The sequence below is a fragment of the Loxodonta africana genome, chromosome 9, assembly GCF_030014295.1.
Source record: "Loxodonta africana isolate mLoxAfr1 chromosome 9, mLoxAfr1.hap2, whole genome shotgun sequence".
Classification (NCBI taxonomy): domain Eukaryota; kingdom Metazoa; phylum Chordata; class Mammalia; order Proboscidea; family Elephantidae; genus Loxodonta; species Loxodonta africana.
The window spans coordinates 66,487,169-66,503,406 of NC_087350.1; the positions used below are offsets into that span (position 1 = coordinate 66,487,169).

At 37.2% G+C, this 16,238-nt stretch overlaps 1 protein-coding gene across 1 annotated transcript in view; it reads right to left on the reverse strand.

Moving 5' to 3' along the window:
• The window catches only part of MUSK (muscle associated receptor tyrosine kinase), a 108,374-nt gene that overhangs the window by 76,774 nt on the left and 15,362 nt on the right, over window positions 1-16,238 (reverse strand). The window contains exons 4-5 of the mRNA XM_003407531.4: window positions 8,320-8,447; window positions 6,844-6,985 (exon numbers count right to left, since the gene is read on the reverse strand). Coding sequence (XP_003407579.1) covers window positions 6,844-6,985; window positions 8,320-8,447 — 270 coding nt within the window. The remainder of the gene's footprint in view (window positions 1-6,843; window positions 6,986-8,319; window positions 8,448-16,238) is intronic.

Below are 16,238 nucleotides of genomic sequence, written 5' to 3' on the forward strand. Positions count from 1 at the left end.
ATTGGAAAAGTATAAAAATAAAGTATAGAGCTGTTTAAAGCATCTAATAGACGTTAACCCCAATGTAATTCAATACCAGAGATAGTGACAGTATATATTGTTACATATTAGAACACATATACAGTTTTGTATATGTGTTCTAATATGTAACATACAATATATACTGTTCTTTAACCTTCTTTTTCACTTATGAAAGCATTGATATTTGTAATGAGTTAACATTTCTAAAGCACTTAGAACAGTGCCTAGCACATGGTAGGCACTAGACAAGTACTTGTTAATAAATGAAATAATTTAAAAAGCCAACAATTGTATAGGGTTTACGCTGTGCCTACATTAATTCATTTAAGCACCATAACAACTCTTAGAGGTAGGTCCTGTTTTTATCCCTATTTTAGAGATGAAGAAACTGAGGATCAGAGATGGGAAGTAACATGTCCAAGTCATATATATGGTGGATATTTTTAGAAGTCAATATATATAGATCAATCTCATTCTTTTTGATAACTGCATGGAATTTCACCACGTATTTATTCAGTCTCTTATTGATGCAAATTTAATTTCTTGTAGACTCTCTAATATTTTAAACAACTTTGTGATAAATAACCTTGAACATATACTTGTGTAAATAATTCCTTCACATAAACAATTAGAAGTTAAATTATTGAGACAAATACACAAATATTTTTGTTTGATTTGTATTTTTTAAAAAGGGGATTCACTAGGCTATATCAAATTATAAGAATGTGTGAAAGTGTTGGTTTCCCTACTTCCTCCCCATTGTTGGCATTTTAACTATGGACCCTTATAAATAATCTGTCTTCTCTTCAATATTTTAAGATAATCTCTTTGGCCTTGTTGTTTCATTATGATGTGTCTGGGTATGAAATTATTTATTTATTTACTCTTTTATTTTCACTGATTAGGACTTGATGTCCTTCTCATACTTGAAGATTTGTCTTTTACCAGTTTTGGAAAGTACTCGGTGATGATGTTTTCAACTATTGCCTCTTGCATATTTTTTGGATTCTCTCTTTCTGTAACCCTTCATTAATCTTAAATTCAATTTCATCTTTTCTATCTCTTCTCTCTGCACTGAGTTCTAAATTCTAAACAGCTAACTTCCAATGTACTAATTCTCTCTTTAACTCTGTGTAATCTACCATTACTCATTAATTGAATTTTAATTTCAATCATTATATTTTTCAATTGTGAAATTACATCCAGTTCTTTGTGAGGACTGCAACTCATCAATCAGCTTGTCATGCTTTGGTAGCTTATGGGTTGCTGTGATGCTGGAAGCTATGCCATTGGTATTTCAAATACCATCAGGGTCATCCATGGTGGACAGGTTTCAGCTGAGCTTCCAGACTAAGACAGACTAGCAGTCAGGTGGGCCTAGTGGTCTCCATCTGAAAAAACTGACCAGTAAAAAACTTATGAATAGCAGCTGATCATTGCCTGATATAGTGTCAGAAGGTGAGCCCTTCAGGTGGGAAGGCACTCAAATTACGACTGGGGAAGAGCTGTATCCTCAAAGTAGAGTCAATCTTAATGATGTGGACGGAGTAAAGCTTTTTGGACCTTCATTTACTGATGTGGCATGACTCAAAATGAGAAGAAACGGCAGCAAACACCCGTTAATAAGCAGAACATGGAATGTACAAAGTATGAATATTAGAAAATTGGAAGCCTTCAAAAATAAAAAGGAACACTCGAAGAGAGATAGCCTTTGTGAGCTGAAATGAACTGGCAATGGCCATTTTGAATCATACAATCTTAGTCTACTATGCCGGGAATGACAAATTGAAGAGGAATGATATCACATTCATTGTCAAAAAGAACATTTCAACATCTATCCTGAAGTATAAAGCTGTCAGTGATAGGATATCCATATGCCTAGAAGGATGGCCAGTTAATACGACTATTACTCAAATTTACACATCAACGACTAATGCCAAAGATGAAGATACTGAGTTTTTTTTTTTTTTTAACCAACTTCTGCAATCTGAACTTGATCAAACATGCCTTGATAATTACTGGTGATTGGAATGTGAAAGTTGGAAACAAAGAAGAAGGAATAGTCATTGGAAAACACGGCCTTGGTGATAGAAACAACGCCAGAGATTGCATGATAGAATTTTACAGGGCCAATGACTTAGTCATTGGAAATGCCTTTTTTGTACAACATAAACAGTGACTATACACATGGACCTTGCCAGGCGGTATATGCAGGAATGAAACCGACTACATCTGTGGAAAGAGGCGATGGAGAAGCTCAATATCATCAGTCAGAACAAGGCCAGGAGCCAACTCCAGAACAGACCAACAATTGCTCATATGCAAGTTCAAGTTCAAGAAAAATAAAACAAGCCCATGAGAGCCAAAGGACAACCTTGAGTATGTGCCACTTGAATTCAGAGACCATCTCAAGAATAGATTTGACACACTGAACACTAATGACTGAAGACCAGATGAGTTGTGGGATGGCACCAAGGACATCGTACATGAAGGAAGCAAAAGCTCGTTAAAAAGACAAGAAAGAAAGAATAGACCAACTAGATGTCAGAAGAGACTCTGAAAGTTGCACTTGAACGTAAAGTAGATAAAGCAATTGGAAGATGATGAAGTAAAAGAGCTGAACAGAAGATTTCAAAGGGTGGGTCAAGAAGACAAAGTAAAGTATTAGAATGAAATAAGCAACGACTTGGAGTTAGAAAACCAAAGGGGAAGAACATACTTGGCATTTCTCAAGCTGAAAGAACTGAAGAAAAAATGCAAGCCTTGAGTTGTGATATTGAGGAGTCTATGGGCAAAATATTGAATGACACAGGAAGCATCAGAAGACGATCAAAGGAATATACAGAGTCACTGCACCAAAAGAACTGGTCAATGTACAACCATTTCGAAAGGCAGCATATGATAACAACTGATGGTATTGAAGGAAGAAGTCCAAGCTGCACCGGAGGCACTGGCGAAAAACAATGCTTCAGGAACTGCTGGAATACCAACTGAGATGTTTCAATAAACAGATGCAATGCTGTAAGTGCTTACTCGTCTATGCTAAGAAATTTGGAAGACAACTACCTGGCCAACAGACTGGAAGAGATCCATATTCATGCCCATTCCAAAGCAAGATGATTCAACAAACTATGGAAATTATCGAACAGAATCAGTATTACACACAAGTAAAATTATGCTGAAGATAATTCAAAAATGGTTGCAGCAGTATATTGACAGAGAACTGCCAGAAATTCAAGCCGGATTCAGAAGAGGATATGGAACATTGCTCATGTCAGCTGGATCTTGGCTGAAAGCAGAGAATACTAGAAAGATGTCTGCCTGTGTTCTACTGACCATGCAAAGATACTGGACTGTGTGGATCATAACTAAATTAGGTGTAACATTGTTAAAAATGGGAATTCCAGAACACTTAATTGTGGTCATAAGGAACCTGTACATAGATCAAGAGGCAGTCGTTCATACAGAACAAGGGAATACTGCATGGTTTAAAATCAGAAAAGATGTGTATTAGGGTTGTATCCTTTCACCATACCTATTCAATCTGTATGCTGAGCAAATAATCTGAGAAGCTGTACTATATGAAAAAGAACAGAGCATCAGGATTGGAGGAAGATTCCTTAACAACCTGTGATATGCGGATGACACAACCTTGCTTGCTGAAAGTGAAGAGGACTTGAAGAATTTACTGACGAAGATCAAAGACAACAGCCTTCAGTATGGACTACACACCTCAACATAAAGAAAACAAATATACAATTGGACAAATAAAGCAACATCATGATAATCTGAGAAAATACTGAAGTTGTCAAGGATTTCATTTTACTCGGATCCACAATCAACACCCATGGAAGCGGTGGTCATGAAAGAAAATGACGTATTGTATTGGGCAAATCTGCAGCAAAAGATCTCTTTGAAGCGTTAAAAAGCAAAGATGTCACTTTGAGGACTAAGGTGCACTTGACCCAAGCCATGGTATTTTCATCACCACATATGTATGTGAAAGCTGCACAATGAATAAGGGAGACCGAAGAAAAACTGACGTATTTGAATTACGGTGTTAGTGAAGAATGTGGAAGATACTACGGACTGCCAGAAGAATGAACAAATCTGTCTTGGAAGAAGTACAGACAGAGCGCTCCTTGGAAGCGAGGATGGCAAGACTTCATCTCACGTACTTTGGATATGTTCTCAGGAGGAAATAGTCCCTGTAAAAGGACATCATTCTTGGTAAAGTAGACGGTCAGTGAAAGAGAGGAAGACCCTCAGTGAGATAGATTGACACAGTGGCTGCAATAATTGGCTGAAACAGGAAAGATTGTGAGGGTGGTACAGAACTGGGCAATGTTTCATTTTGTTGTACGTAGCATTGCTTTAAGTCAGAACTGACTCCACAACACTTAGCAACAACATATTCAGTTCTTCATGAGGTCTGTCTATAATTTTCCTCATATACTTTTCTTTTTCAAATCCCTCTTTTTGTGTGTTTGATCAGTTTATGTATATGTATTGTTTTGCCTTATTTTCCTTCCAGGCAAAACTTCAACCGTTATATCGTGCCTTTGATTTTTGCTTTCTCCATTTTCTGAATTTATATCTTTACTGCTGAACCATGTAGGGGAAGGGCAGGGAGAAACCTTACAACCATGCAGATTGATATCGCTACATATTCATGGTCCCATTGTCTATGAAAACCATAACCTTACCCAGGAATCCTGGTTTCCCTTGTGAGTCATCTCTCTCATTCCTCACAGCTATTTTAAAACCTTACCCCTCCAATTACAGAAGTGCTTTCAGAAGATAGCCTTACTTTCTACTTCTTAGAGGGAATAGAGACCTCCAGAGCAGAGCTTTCTCAAATGCCATCCACCAAACTTATGAACGGATTTATACTGGAAAACATTCCTTTTTTTTCCTTTCTTCCTAGGAGAGGAAGTTCCCTCTTCCTGTCTAAGTATGGTGACCATATAATTTATCTTCTAAGCCTGGATGCTTTTAAAAGTAAAAGGGAGATTCTATTAATAATTACTCCAGGGCAACAGGTGTAAACCAGAACGGTCCTGAGCAAATAGGAACATGTGGTCACCCTCTGAATAAGATTTATCATTCCACTTGTCCCTTGCATACGTCCCTTTTGTATTCTGAAGCATCACATTCCTTTGACTATTTACCCTCTCTCCTACATAATCACCTTTTTCTTCTCTCTAAGCTTCTTGTTAATGTTTTAACATTTTCGATATTTTTTAATAGTTCAACCTTATTTACCAATCAGAGAAAATCAGAAAAATTGGTGATAAAAAAAAAAAAATTCTGATCACCAACATCTATTGGGTGTTTACAAAGGGCCAACACTTTGCTAAACACTATCAACACCTTACCTCAGTAAGTACTCACAACAAATCCCACTTTACAGATGAGAAAACTGAGAGACACAGAGGTTAATTCTGAGGCTTGTAACAGGAAGGACTGGGAAGAGTTTTGTACTCAGTTTACTCTACTACTTGCAGAGGAGTGCTAATAGTTTCTATTTTTAAGCAAAATGAGGTGTAATTTTAGGTCAAGAAGGATTCCACCATCTAGTGAATGGAATGCCTACACCTGCTTGGATTCTGATTTCTCAGTGAAGGTCTTTCACTCCCAGTAGTTGAATTATTTTATTTTAAAAGAACAGTATAGAAAATGAAAAGAACTACTATTTCTTATATATTTTAGTCAGTGTTTTATTTTTCTCAATTCTTGTGACAGAACACAATCTGAAAAACATAAAATAACTTTTTAAAAAATTTTTTATCTTTGCAAAAGTCATAAAGTCTATATGCTGAATAAAATAAAATGTTTACAAATTTATAAATAAGAGAGGATTGTCCAAGCCAAGGAAGAAGTTTTAAAATGGTGTCCTGTTGCTTTAGTGTTACAGTAAATTTTGTCTGTTTTGGTGCAAATTACCGATTGTGGACAATAGATGATATGTGACCTATTAAATAAACAACAAACCAAACCTGTTGCCATCGAGTTGATTCCGGCTCATAGCAACCCTACAGGACAGAGTAGAACTGCCCCATCTAGTTTTCAGTGAGCTGCTGGTGGATTCAAACTGCCAGCCTTTTGGTTAGCAGCTATAGCTCCCAACCACTGCACCACCAGTGCTCCAGTACTCTCCTAGAGGATCTCTAAATTCCCTTCAATTTCTAACATTCCAATTTAATTTAAATCATCACTTCAAAGGGACTTTTGAGCTACTGGAAGTCTTGTACAGTTGTCGTTCCTGTGGTTGTGTGCCATCGAGTAGGTTCAGACTCACAATCACCCTGTGACAGAGTAGAACTGCCCAATAGGGTTTCCTAAGCTGTAATCTTTATGGGAGCAGATCCCCAGGTCTTTCTCCTACGGAGCAACTGGTGGGTTTGAACTACGAACTTTTGTTTAGCAATTAAGTGTTTAACCATTGCACCACCTGTAAAAACCCTTGCCACCAAGTTGAGTCCTACTCATAGCAACCTTATAGGACAGAGTAGAACTACCCCACAGAGTTTCCAAGGATCGGCTGGTAGATTTGAACTGCCGACCTTTTGGTGAGCAGCCTGAGCTCTTAATTGCTGTGCCACCAGGACTCTATGTGACTTATTACATTAGCGAAAATTTCTCTCTCTCTTAATTATTTCTTTTCTATTCTCACGGTGTTGACCTCATGACCCAATGGCTGGAACAGTTAAGGGAACTGGACTTCCCACATCTCTGCGTTTGAAAGTTCAAACACAGTCTTCACGGAAAAATATGAGGCTCTTTTCTCACATGGTGATGGGGAGGAATATAGTTACTTACCCTCAACTTCCAGCTTCACCAATTTGGAATATGCTGTCCCAAGGCTGTTTTTTGCCAAACATCGATAATGTCCTGCATCTTCCTTTTGCACATTATGAATCCTCAAACTCCCAGATTCAAGAACTGCAATGCGGGAATTTTCCTGCCAGAAGTAGGGACATAAATTTTAAAACATCGTGGCTCAATCAAGGACACATTTTACCATAATTTAGCAAGTCATCATCATCATTGTTATCATCATCGATATAATTTTAACATTTATTGATTATTTATTATGTATCACACACAGTGTTAAATGAGATAGTACAAGATTACCAAAATTAATCTTTACAATGACTCCATGAGACGTAATTTATTTTTTTTTTCTTTCGTCACATAAGGTCGGCAAGAGTTATTTGACTTGCTAAAAATTACACCCAATCTGTCTGATTGAATGCACTGCTTTAACTACTATATTATACTATACACCTTCTACAGTATCTTTAAGGGAATACATGTCCCTTGAAAAATTGGAAAATTCTACCAATAATAAAGATGTCACTTTGAAGTTAAAATATTACATTTGTTTTTTCTTTCTGGACTCTAGATTCAGTAGCATACGTAGAGCCACTCTTGTTTTCATTGTAGAAATATATCCAATATTTATAACAAAAGGCCAGAGAGTTACATAATCATAGAACATTTTAACATTATTTGCTTTATTCTCAATAAAACAAAGGTAGTCCATTTTGAACTTTTTTCAATTAATTAACATATATTCAGGCCTATGTATTCTGCATGGAATATGCTAGGCATAGTAAGATGAAAACCATAATGCCTGCGACCTCATTGGGTTCACAGTAAGTAGGTGATAAGTATGGAAAGAGACAATGATGATGCAGTATAATAATTTATGAATAAATTTGTGAATAAGATACAAAGGTAGTATAAAATCAGCAGAGAAAATCAATTTTTAATGTGTCTACTCTGAGTAACTGAGGAGGGTACATACCAAGGTGTTTGTTCACCAGTTCCGAGTCTTCATGCTCTAGCTTTACTCCAGAGTGTTCGCCCTCATACCTTTTCTTCCAAACCTCATTTCTCTCCATCCTCCCAGAAACTGCCAGTTCTAAAACCCGAATTTTATTTCTATCTTTTTTCCCCAAGCCTCAAAGATTCGATGTTAAAAACAAAAACATTAAGTCCAAATCAACCAACCAACTAACAAATAAAAGAGACTCTAGCTATGCTTTTGCTTTGCCTCCTTTTCCATCCCTAACACTTCGTTAGTTCTCATCTCTCTCTTTTTTTTCCCCCATCCATTCCCAACTGGGGTGCCTTACAATTTGCATATATGGGAATGGGAACACTTAAGAATGGTTAAAATGCCCATGAAAAAAATTTATACTGCAATTTTGTAAGTGTGTAGCTGAGTTTAGAAAGGACCTATATTTAAAATATGTTTTATGTATATTTTTTATAATAATGATCACTTACCCTGAGAGCAGCATCTCCCTTGATCCATGACACTGATGGTTTGGGATTGCCCATTGTGGTACATGGCAGAACTGCCTTTAATCCTTCTATTATTTTTACATTTATGGGAGGGCGAGTTATTTTTGGTTCTAAAGGGAAATAAAAATTCAAAGTTAAAAATGCAATGTGACCATACCAAACTTAGAGTTTCTAATTTTCTATTTAATTCTAAATATCTATTTTAAAATAATCTTTGGAATATTACATTATAAAATTCACCAAATGCTAAGACAAAATTTTAGCAGATATCAAATAGAAATATATTTTTTTAAGTTTTTGTTACCTATGTTTCAATAAAATCTTATTTTGCAAACCACAAATTTATGATATATATTAGGAATTTGGGAGACCTGGCAGTGCAGTGGTTAAGAACTCGACTGCTAACAAAAGGTCAGCAGTTTGAATCCACCATCCACTCCTTGGAAATCCTACGGGGCAGTTTTACTCTGTCCTATAGGGTTGCTATGAGTCAGAACGATGGCATAGGGTTTGGGTTTTATTTGGTGTTTGAAGTTACCCATAACATTTGTCACTTTATAAAATAATTAGTAAAATGTTGATTAATATAAACTGTCACCTTAACAATTTCGACATTATTTAATTCATACTGACAAACACGAAAACATTTTAAAACAAAATTTTTATATATTTTTTACATAATTCTCAGAGTTATGACTTACTTTGCCTTTAGTTTCCATCTTAACAAAATTTGATTACTAAAGATGAGATACATTTATTGCTTAGAAAATAAACTAAATGTTATTATAGGAATAATCAGAAGAAATTCTCTCATACCAGTTTTGGGGGAACTCTACTCTGCCAAGCATACCCGGGTAATTTCACTGTTGTGAAATAATCTTAATTATTTTCAGAAGATACAGCTTTATGCCAGCTAACTATTTTCTTGCTACCTAATTTTTATTCTTCAATATGAAGCTTTCAGAGGAAAAATCTTCTAAATCTAACATATAGATGGAAGGAGCCCTGGTGGTGCAATGGTTAAGTGCTTGGTTGCTAACCGAAAAGTCAGTGATTCCAACCTATGAGCTGCCCCATGAGAGAAGGATGTGGCAGCCTACTCTGTAAAGATTACAGCCTCGGAAACCCTATGGGGAAGTTCTATTCTTTCCTGTAGGATCGGTGTGAGTTGGAATCGACTCGACGGCAGCAGGTTTGGTTTTTAGAATACATGGAACAATTGACAAGTTCAGGATGCCAGTTATATTCGTACTTGAAACATTCTGAAATTAATTAAACTACATTTCTTTCCTTAGCAATCTTATATTACAGCAACAAAACAGAGGACTTTCTTCTCAGGAGAGGTGACTGAGAAATGGAAGCATTTTATTTCTTTCAGGTCACATACCACAGTCAGCTTGTTATTTTGGTAGAGGACAGCATGAAATAAGGATTTTTTTCCTTTCACCTCAATTGTGTAATATGTGTAGGGGAGATAGGGGAGGTTGATGGTTGTAAATGGTATTTGTAAAGACTACATGCCCTATTGGTTTTCAATCCAAGCATTTATTAACATTTAGCGTTGGTATGGCCCAACATTATGGCAAAAATACAAGACAGGATTTAAAACATATTATAGCAAAATATCAACTTTGTCACCTCGTCTACTATCTAAAGCACACAGCTCTCTTTCCAATGAACAATGAATACAGTACATGCACTTTCATGCTGGCCTCAATTGCAAATGGTTTTGTCATATGACTACTGGCAAAAGCTCAGGTTAGGAGGTGATATTCCTATGGCATAGTCAAAGAAAGTATTTCCCATTTCTTGCATTTGGGTTTCCTGAACTCAGTCTGTATGTCAAGTCTGAGTCACAGATAATGTCTCAGGTGGAAGACCTTTGTTTAAATCAAATATCTCCCATATTCTCAGTGAAATAAGTGTCTTGGACATCTGTGGAGTGGGGTTAGAGGACTGAAGAGATCATTTGTGGGAAATTGATTATAAACAAAATAGGAATGAGTAGAGTATTGATGAGAAGTCATGTATTCCCCACTCTAGGGGAACATGATTCTGGGTGGAGCCATGAGCACTGACTAATCAGAACGGATACTGGTTATCTTGTTGAAGGAGGATGCTAGAACTATCCTGCTGTGCCAGCATTAAGCTCTCAGTTGATAGATTATGAGGAAGTTGGGGGAAGGAGCTACTGGAGGAGGGGTTAGAGAGGTTGGAGTAGTAATAGGGAGAACTTGAAGGTCTCCTGGAAGCAGCTCTTTACTAACTGGTATGGAAGCATTCCAAAATTTTAGTAATTGAGATGATCACATCCACCTGAATGGGTGAGCTCGCCTAAAAAGAGTGGAGAAGAGAAGAGAAGAGAATTTAAGAGAGAACCAAGATCAAGACCATTTAGTGTCAGAGAGAATATGAGAAACATTCAAAGGAAAGGTAGTACCACAAAACAGTGAAATACTTCAATGCATTCTGTTCTCAGAATCAAGCCTTCATTATTTAACAAATAAGAGCATTCCAATTTCTTCACTTGATTTTCTCACTACCTCACGTGCTGAAAGAAAAGCCTGCTTGTGGGTACATCTCCACCTACTTACTGACAGGGCCCCCAAATCAGCCTTTCTTTAAAGCCCCACTAGCTATCTATTCTAATTAATCTAGGACTTCATTTATGCATATGATCAAATGATAAAAGATCAACAGGCTTTTGAGAAAAATCATGAAAATAAAAAAGAACCAAAATAAAATAAAAATTTATCTTGTGGGGGGGGGGCGCAGAGCCAACATGGTGCTATAGACAGAAGCACCATGCGGTCCCTCCACAGTAAAGACCAGTAAAACTAAGTAAAACAGAGACAAATGTCTTTCCTAGAAGCTGAAGCACCAAACAAAGGGATAAAGAATTCAGCCAACCACTAAATGGAATAAGAAACTGACAAGAGAACAGAGAGCAAGGAGAGCTCTGGAATAGAGGTCCCCTACCAGCTAACTAGGCACAGTGTTGCCATCCTGGAACCCTCAGCCAAGGGAATACAGGAAGGCAGTTTCTCAGAGCTCTCAGCAGGAGACAGAACACCTGGTAACCAGCAATACACACTTTCCCACCCCCCACCCTTCTTCCTGCTGCTCAGCCTCCACTGTCTTCTGGTGGGCATAGGTCAGTGGGCCAGGGAGACACTGGCTCCTTGCCTCTTGAATTCACCCCATCCACACCAGCCAGCTCCTTTAGTACCACTTCTTTGCTGCTGTTGTTGCTTTTTTTGGCTTCTTTTGGTTTCATCTCTCTCTCTCATCTCCTTCCTTTCCTTTCTCTCAAACACCTGGCTCTGTGTGCCATCTCTGCTCCTTCTTGACAGGCTGTGCAGTGTCACTCAGCTGGGGAGGCCCTTTCTTGGTCCACTTGGCCACGGCAGAGGGCTCTCTGAGGGCATTTTTTCTCTTCTTTTCTTTTCTCGGTTTCTTGTCTCTCTTTACCACCCTTCCTTTCCTTTCTCCTGGATACCTGTTGCCATGTATCATCTTTGCTTCTTCTTGATGGGCTGTGTAGTGCCGCTTGGCTAGGGAGCCCCTTCCCCAGCCCACACCACCACACAAGTGGGCTCCCTCGGGCATTTTTTTCTCCTCTTTTCTTAGTTTCTTGTCTCTCACTACCTTCCTTCTTTACCCTTCTCCTGAACACCTAGCACCATGTGCCATCTCTGCTCCTTCTTAATTGGCTGTACAGAGACACTCAGCTGAGGACTCACTTCCAGTGGCCTCCCTTGAGGCATTTTGTTTTTCTTCTTTTTTTTTTTTTTTTTCCTCAGTTTCTTGTTTCTACCTTCCTTCCTTTCCTTTCTCCTGACCACCTGGCTGCATGTGCCTTTCTCTCCCTCTTTTTTTAAAATCTAGTTTCTTATCTCTCTCTCCCTTTCTTCCTTTTCTTTCCCACCCACGTAGGTATATGTCCTGTATCTGTCACTTCTTGATGAGCTGTGCCACACCAACTTGCTAGAAAGCCACCAGCACATAGCTTCTCTGGGTCTGTGCCACTCCAATGGTAGGCTCCCTCAGCACTATTTTTTTTGTTTGTTTGTTTCTGTTTCTTTCTCCTGTTTCTCTTCTTTCCCACATCCACTTAGGTCCACACATCACATCCTCCCCACTCCCTCCTGCTTATCTGCACCATGCACTGAGCATAGAGTGGCACAGGCACGGTTTACTGGAACCTGGCTTGCACTAACAGCTGGCCCCACCCTGTCAGCCCCAGTATGTGCTGAAAATAACCCATCCCAGCCTCTCTCCCTCCACTGGACCTGTCCTGCTGCACCAGAGCTGAGTGACTGGCCCTGCCTATTGGTCAAGATTGTAAGAAATATTTGTGTCCACAGATGAGCAAAAACAAAGAATGCCCAGTCCACCTGCTCAGACATAACCAAATAAAACAAAAAGCAATTAATAAATGACAAAAATAATTACTGAATGTTCCAAAAACAGCAGACAATATCAAAACATAAAAAAAAAGGACAGAATTGTTCCAGTAGGCATCCAAAATAAAACACCAGGAGACTTTCCAGTAGTAGAAAAGGCACTAGAACTACCTCATAAGGAATTCAAATCTCTACTACCCAGGGCTATTCAAGAGATGAAGGAAAAAGCAGACAAAATTAGGAAAAAATAGGCAAAATCATGGAAGACAGGGAAAAAATGAAAGAATTCAGGAAAATAATACAGGAACAAAAAGTCAAAATAAACAAACAACTAGAAATCATGCCAAAACAGCAATTAGAAATCCAAAATTTAAACAAGATTTCAGAAATGGACAGTGTCATAGAAGATTTGAGGAGCAGGTTTGGAACAATGAAAGACATGATCAGTGAAATTGAAGACAAACACATGCTACCACTTTGAGGAAAAATCAGAGAAAAGAACAAAGAAAAATGAAGAAACCCTGAGAACAATGTGGGATACAATCAAAAGCACAAATTTACTAGTGACCAGAGTTCCAGAACAAGGGGAGAAAATGGAAAACATGGAGATGATCATTGAAGAACTGTTGACAGAAAACTTCCTTAATGTCATGAAAGATGAAAAGCTGACCATCCAAGAATCTCAAAGAACCCCGTATACAGTAGACCCCAAAAGAAAATCACCAAGGCATATCATAATCACACGTGCTAAAACCAAAGACAAAGAAAGAATACTGAGAGCAGCTCAAGAAAAACAAAAAGTCACACACAGAGGGGAAACAACAAGACTCTGACTATGCAGCAGAAACTGTGCAGGCAAGAAGGCAATGGGATGACAGGTATTAAACCTTGAAAGAAAAAAACTACCAAACAAGAATAACGTATCGTGCAAAACTCTCATTCAAATATGATGGTGAAATCAGGGCATTTCCAGATAAATGGAAATTAAGGCAATAGTAAAAATCAAACCAAATTTTGACGAATTATTAAACGCAGTCCTTCAGTTAGAGAACCAACAACATCAGATGACAGCCTGAGTCTAGGAAGCAAGACCACATCAGCCAGATATCAACCTTGGTAATGAACTCTCAAGGATAAAACAAAACTAAAAGATTTACAACACAGACTCAGAGAGGTTAATCTGTAAACGACAACTACATCAGAACAATAAAAGAGGGAATAAACGGTGTAGGTATAGAGCTTTCAAATGGAGAGGAAGTCAAGGTGATGCTAAGTAATAGAAGACTGGTTCAAACTTAGGAAGATAATGGTACATTTCAATGTAACCACAAAGAAAGTTAACAAACATACTCATCAAAATAAAGAAGAAAAACATAAAATCTCAGTAAACATAAAACCCACAAAAATGAATGAAAAAAAAATCCACAAACAAAAGGAATTCAGCACAGGAGAGTAAGAGGAACAAAGACAATGTCAGCACCACAAAAAAAAAAAAAAAGCACTCAAAATGACAGTAGTAAACTCAACACCTATCAATATTACACTGACCGTAAAGGGCCTAAATGCACCCATAAAGAGACAGAGAGTGACAGAATGGATAAAATAAACAAACAAACAAAAAAACCAGGTCCCGTCAATATGCTGTCTACAAGAGATACACCTTAGAAACAAAGACATAAATATATTAAAAACCAAAGATGGAAAAAAAATGCATTAAGCAAACAGCTACCAAAAAAGAGCCACAGTAGCAATACTAATCTCAGATAAAATAGACTTTAAAGCAAATTCCACCATAAAAGACAAAGAAAAGCATTATCTAATGATTAAAGGGAAAATCCATCATGAAGACATAACCATAATAAATATAAAAAAAAAAAAACACCCAATGATAGGTTCCAAAATACATAAAACAAACTCTAACAGCACTGAAAAAAGAAATTGATAGTTCCACAATAATCGTAGAAGACTTCAACACACCACTCTCAGTAAAGGACAGAACATCTAGAAAGAAATTCAACAAAGATACGGAAGATTTAGAGGCCACAATCAGCGAACTTGACCTCATAGATAAATATGGAACACTATACCCAACAGCTGCAAAGTACACATTCTTTTCCAATGCACATGGAACGTTCTTGAGAATAGACCACATTTTAGGCCACAAAGCAACCCTCAACGAAATCCAAAACTTTGAGATAATACAAAGTATCTTCACTGATCACAACACCATCAAAGTAGAAATTAACAATAGGAAGTGCAAGGAAAAAAAATCAATCACAAGGAAACTGAATAACACCCTGCTTAAAAACCAGTGGGTAATAGACGAAATCAGAGATGGAATAAAAAAAATTCCCAGAATCAAATGAGAATGAAAACACATCATGCCAAAACCTTTGGGTCACAGCAAGGTAGTGCTCAGAGGTCAATTTACAGTAATAGATGCACACATCAAAAAAGAAAAAAGGGAAAAAATCAAAACATTAGCTACCTAACTCAAACAAATAGAAAGAGAACAACCAGAGAAGCCCACAGCAAGCAGAAGAAAGGAAATAATTAAGATTAGAGCAGAAATAAGTGAATTAGAGAATAGAAAAACAATAGAAAGAATCAACAAAGCCAAAAGTTGACTCTTCGAAAGGATCAAACAAATCAAAAAACCATTGGCCAAACTGACAAAAGAAAAACAGGAGAGGATGCAAATAACTCAAATAAGAAATGAAATGGGGGGCATTACAACAGACCCAACTGAAATAAAAAGGATCATAACAGGGTATTACGAAAAACTATACTCCAACAAATTGGAAAACCTAGAGGAAATGGACAAATTTCTAGAAACACAGTACCTATCCAAACTAACACAAACTGAAGTTAAAAATCAGAACAGACAAATAACAGAAGAGATTAAAAAGGTTAAAAAAAAAAACTCCCAAAAGACAAAAAGCACTTACCCAGACTGCTTCATTGGAGAATTCTACCAAACATTCAAAGAAGAGCTTACGCCAGTACTACTCAGACTATTTCAAAACACAGAAAAGGAAAAAATACTTCCAAATGCATTCTATGAAGTCAGCATAATCCTGATACCAAAACCAGGCAGAGACACCAGGAAAAAAAAAAAAAAAAAAATTTGCAGATGAATATCTCTCATGAATATAGATGCAAAAATTCTCAACAAAATTCTAGCAAATAGAATTCCGCACCATATTAAAAAAATAAAATAATATACCAAGTGGGATTCAAACGAGGTATGCAAGAATGGTTCAACATTAGGAAATCAATCAAAATAATCTACTGCATAAATAAAAGAATCACATGATCATCTCAATTGATGCAGAAAAGGCATTCGACAAAGTCCAACACCAATTCCTGGAAAAAAAACTTTCAAATAAAATAAGTGTAGAAGGGAAATTCCTCAACATAATAAAGGGTATCTATTTTTTTTATATATATAAAACCAATGGCCAATGTCATTCTTAAGGGAGAGAGGCTGAAAAC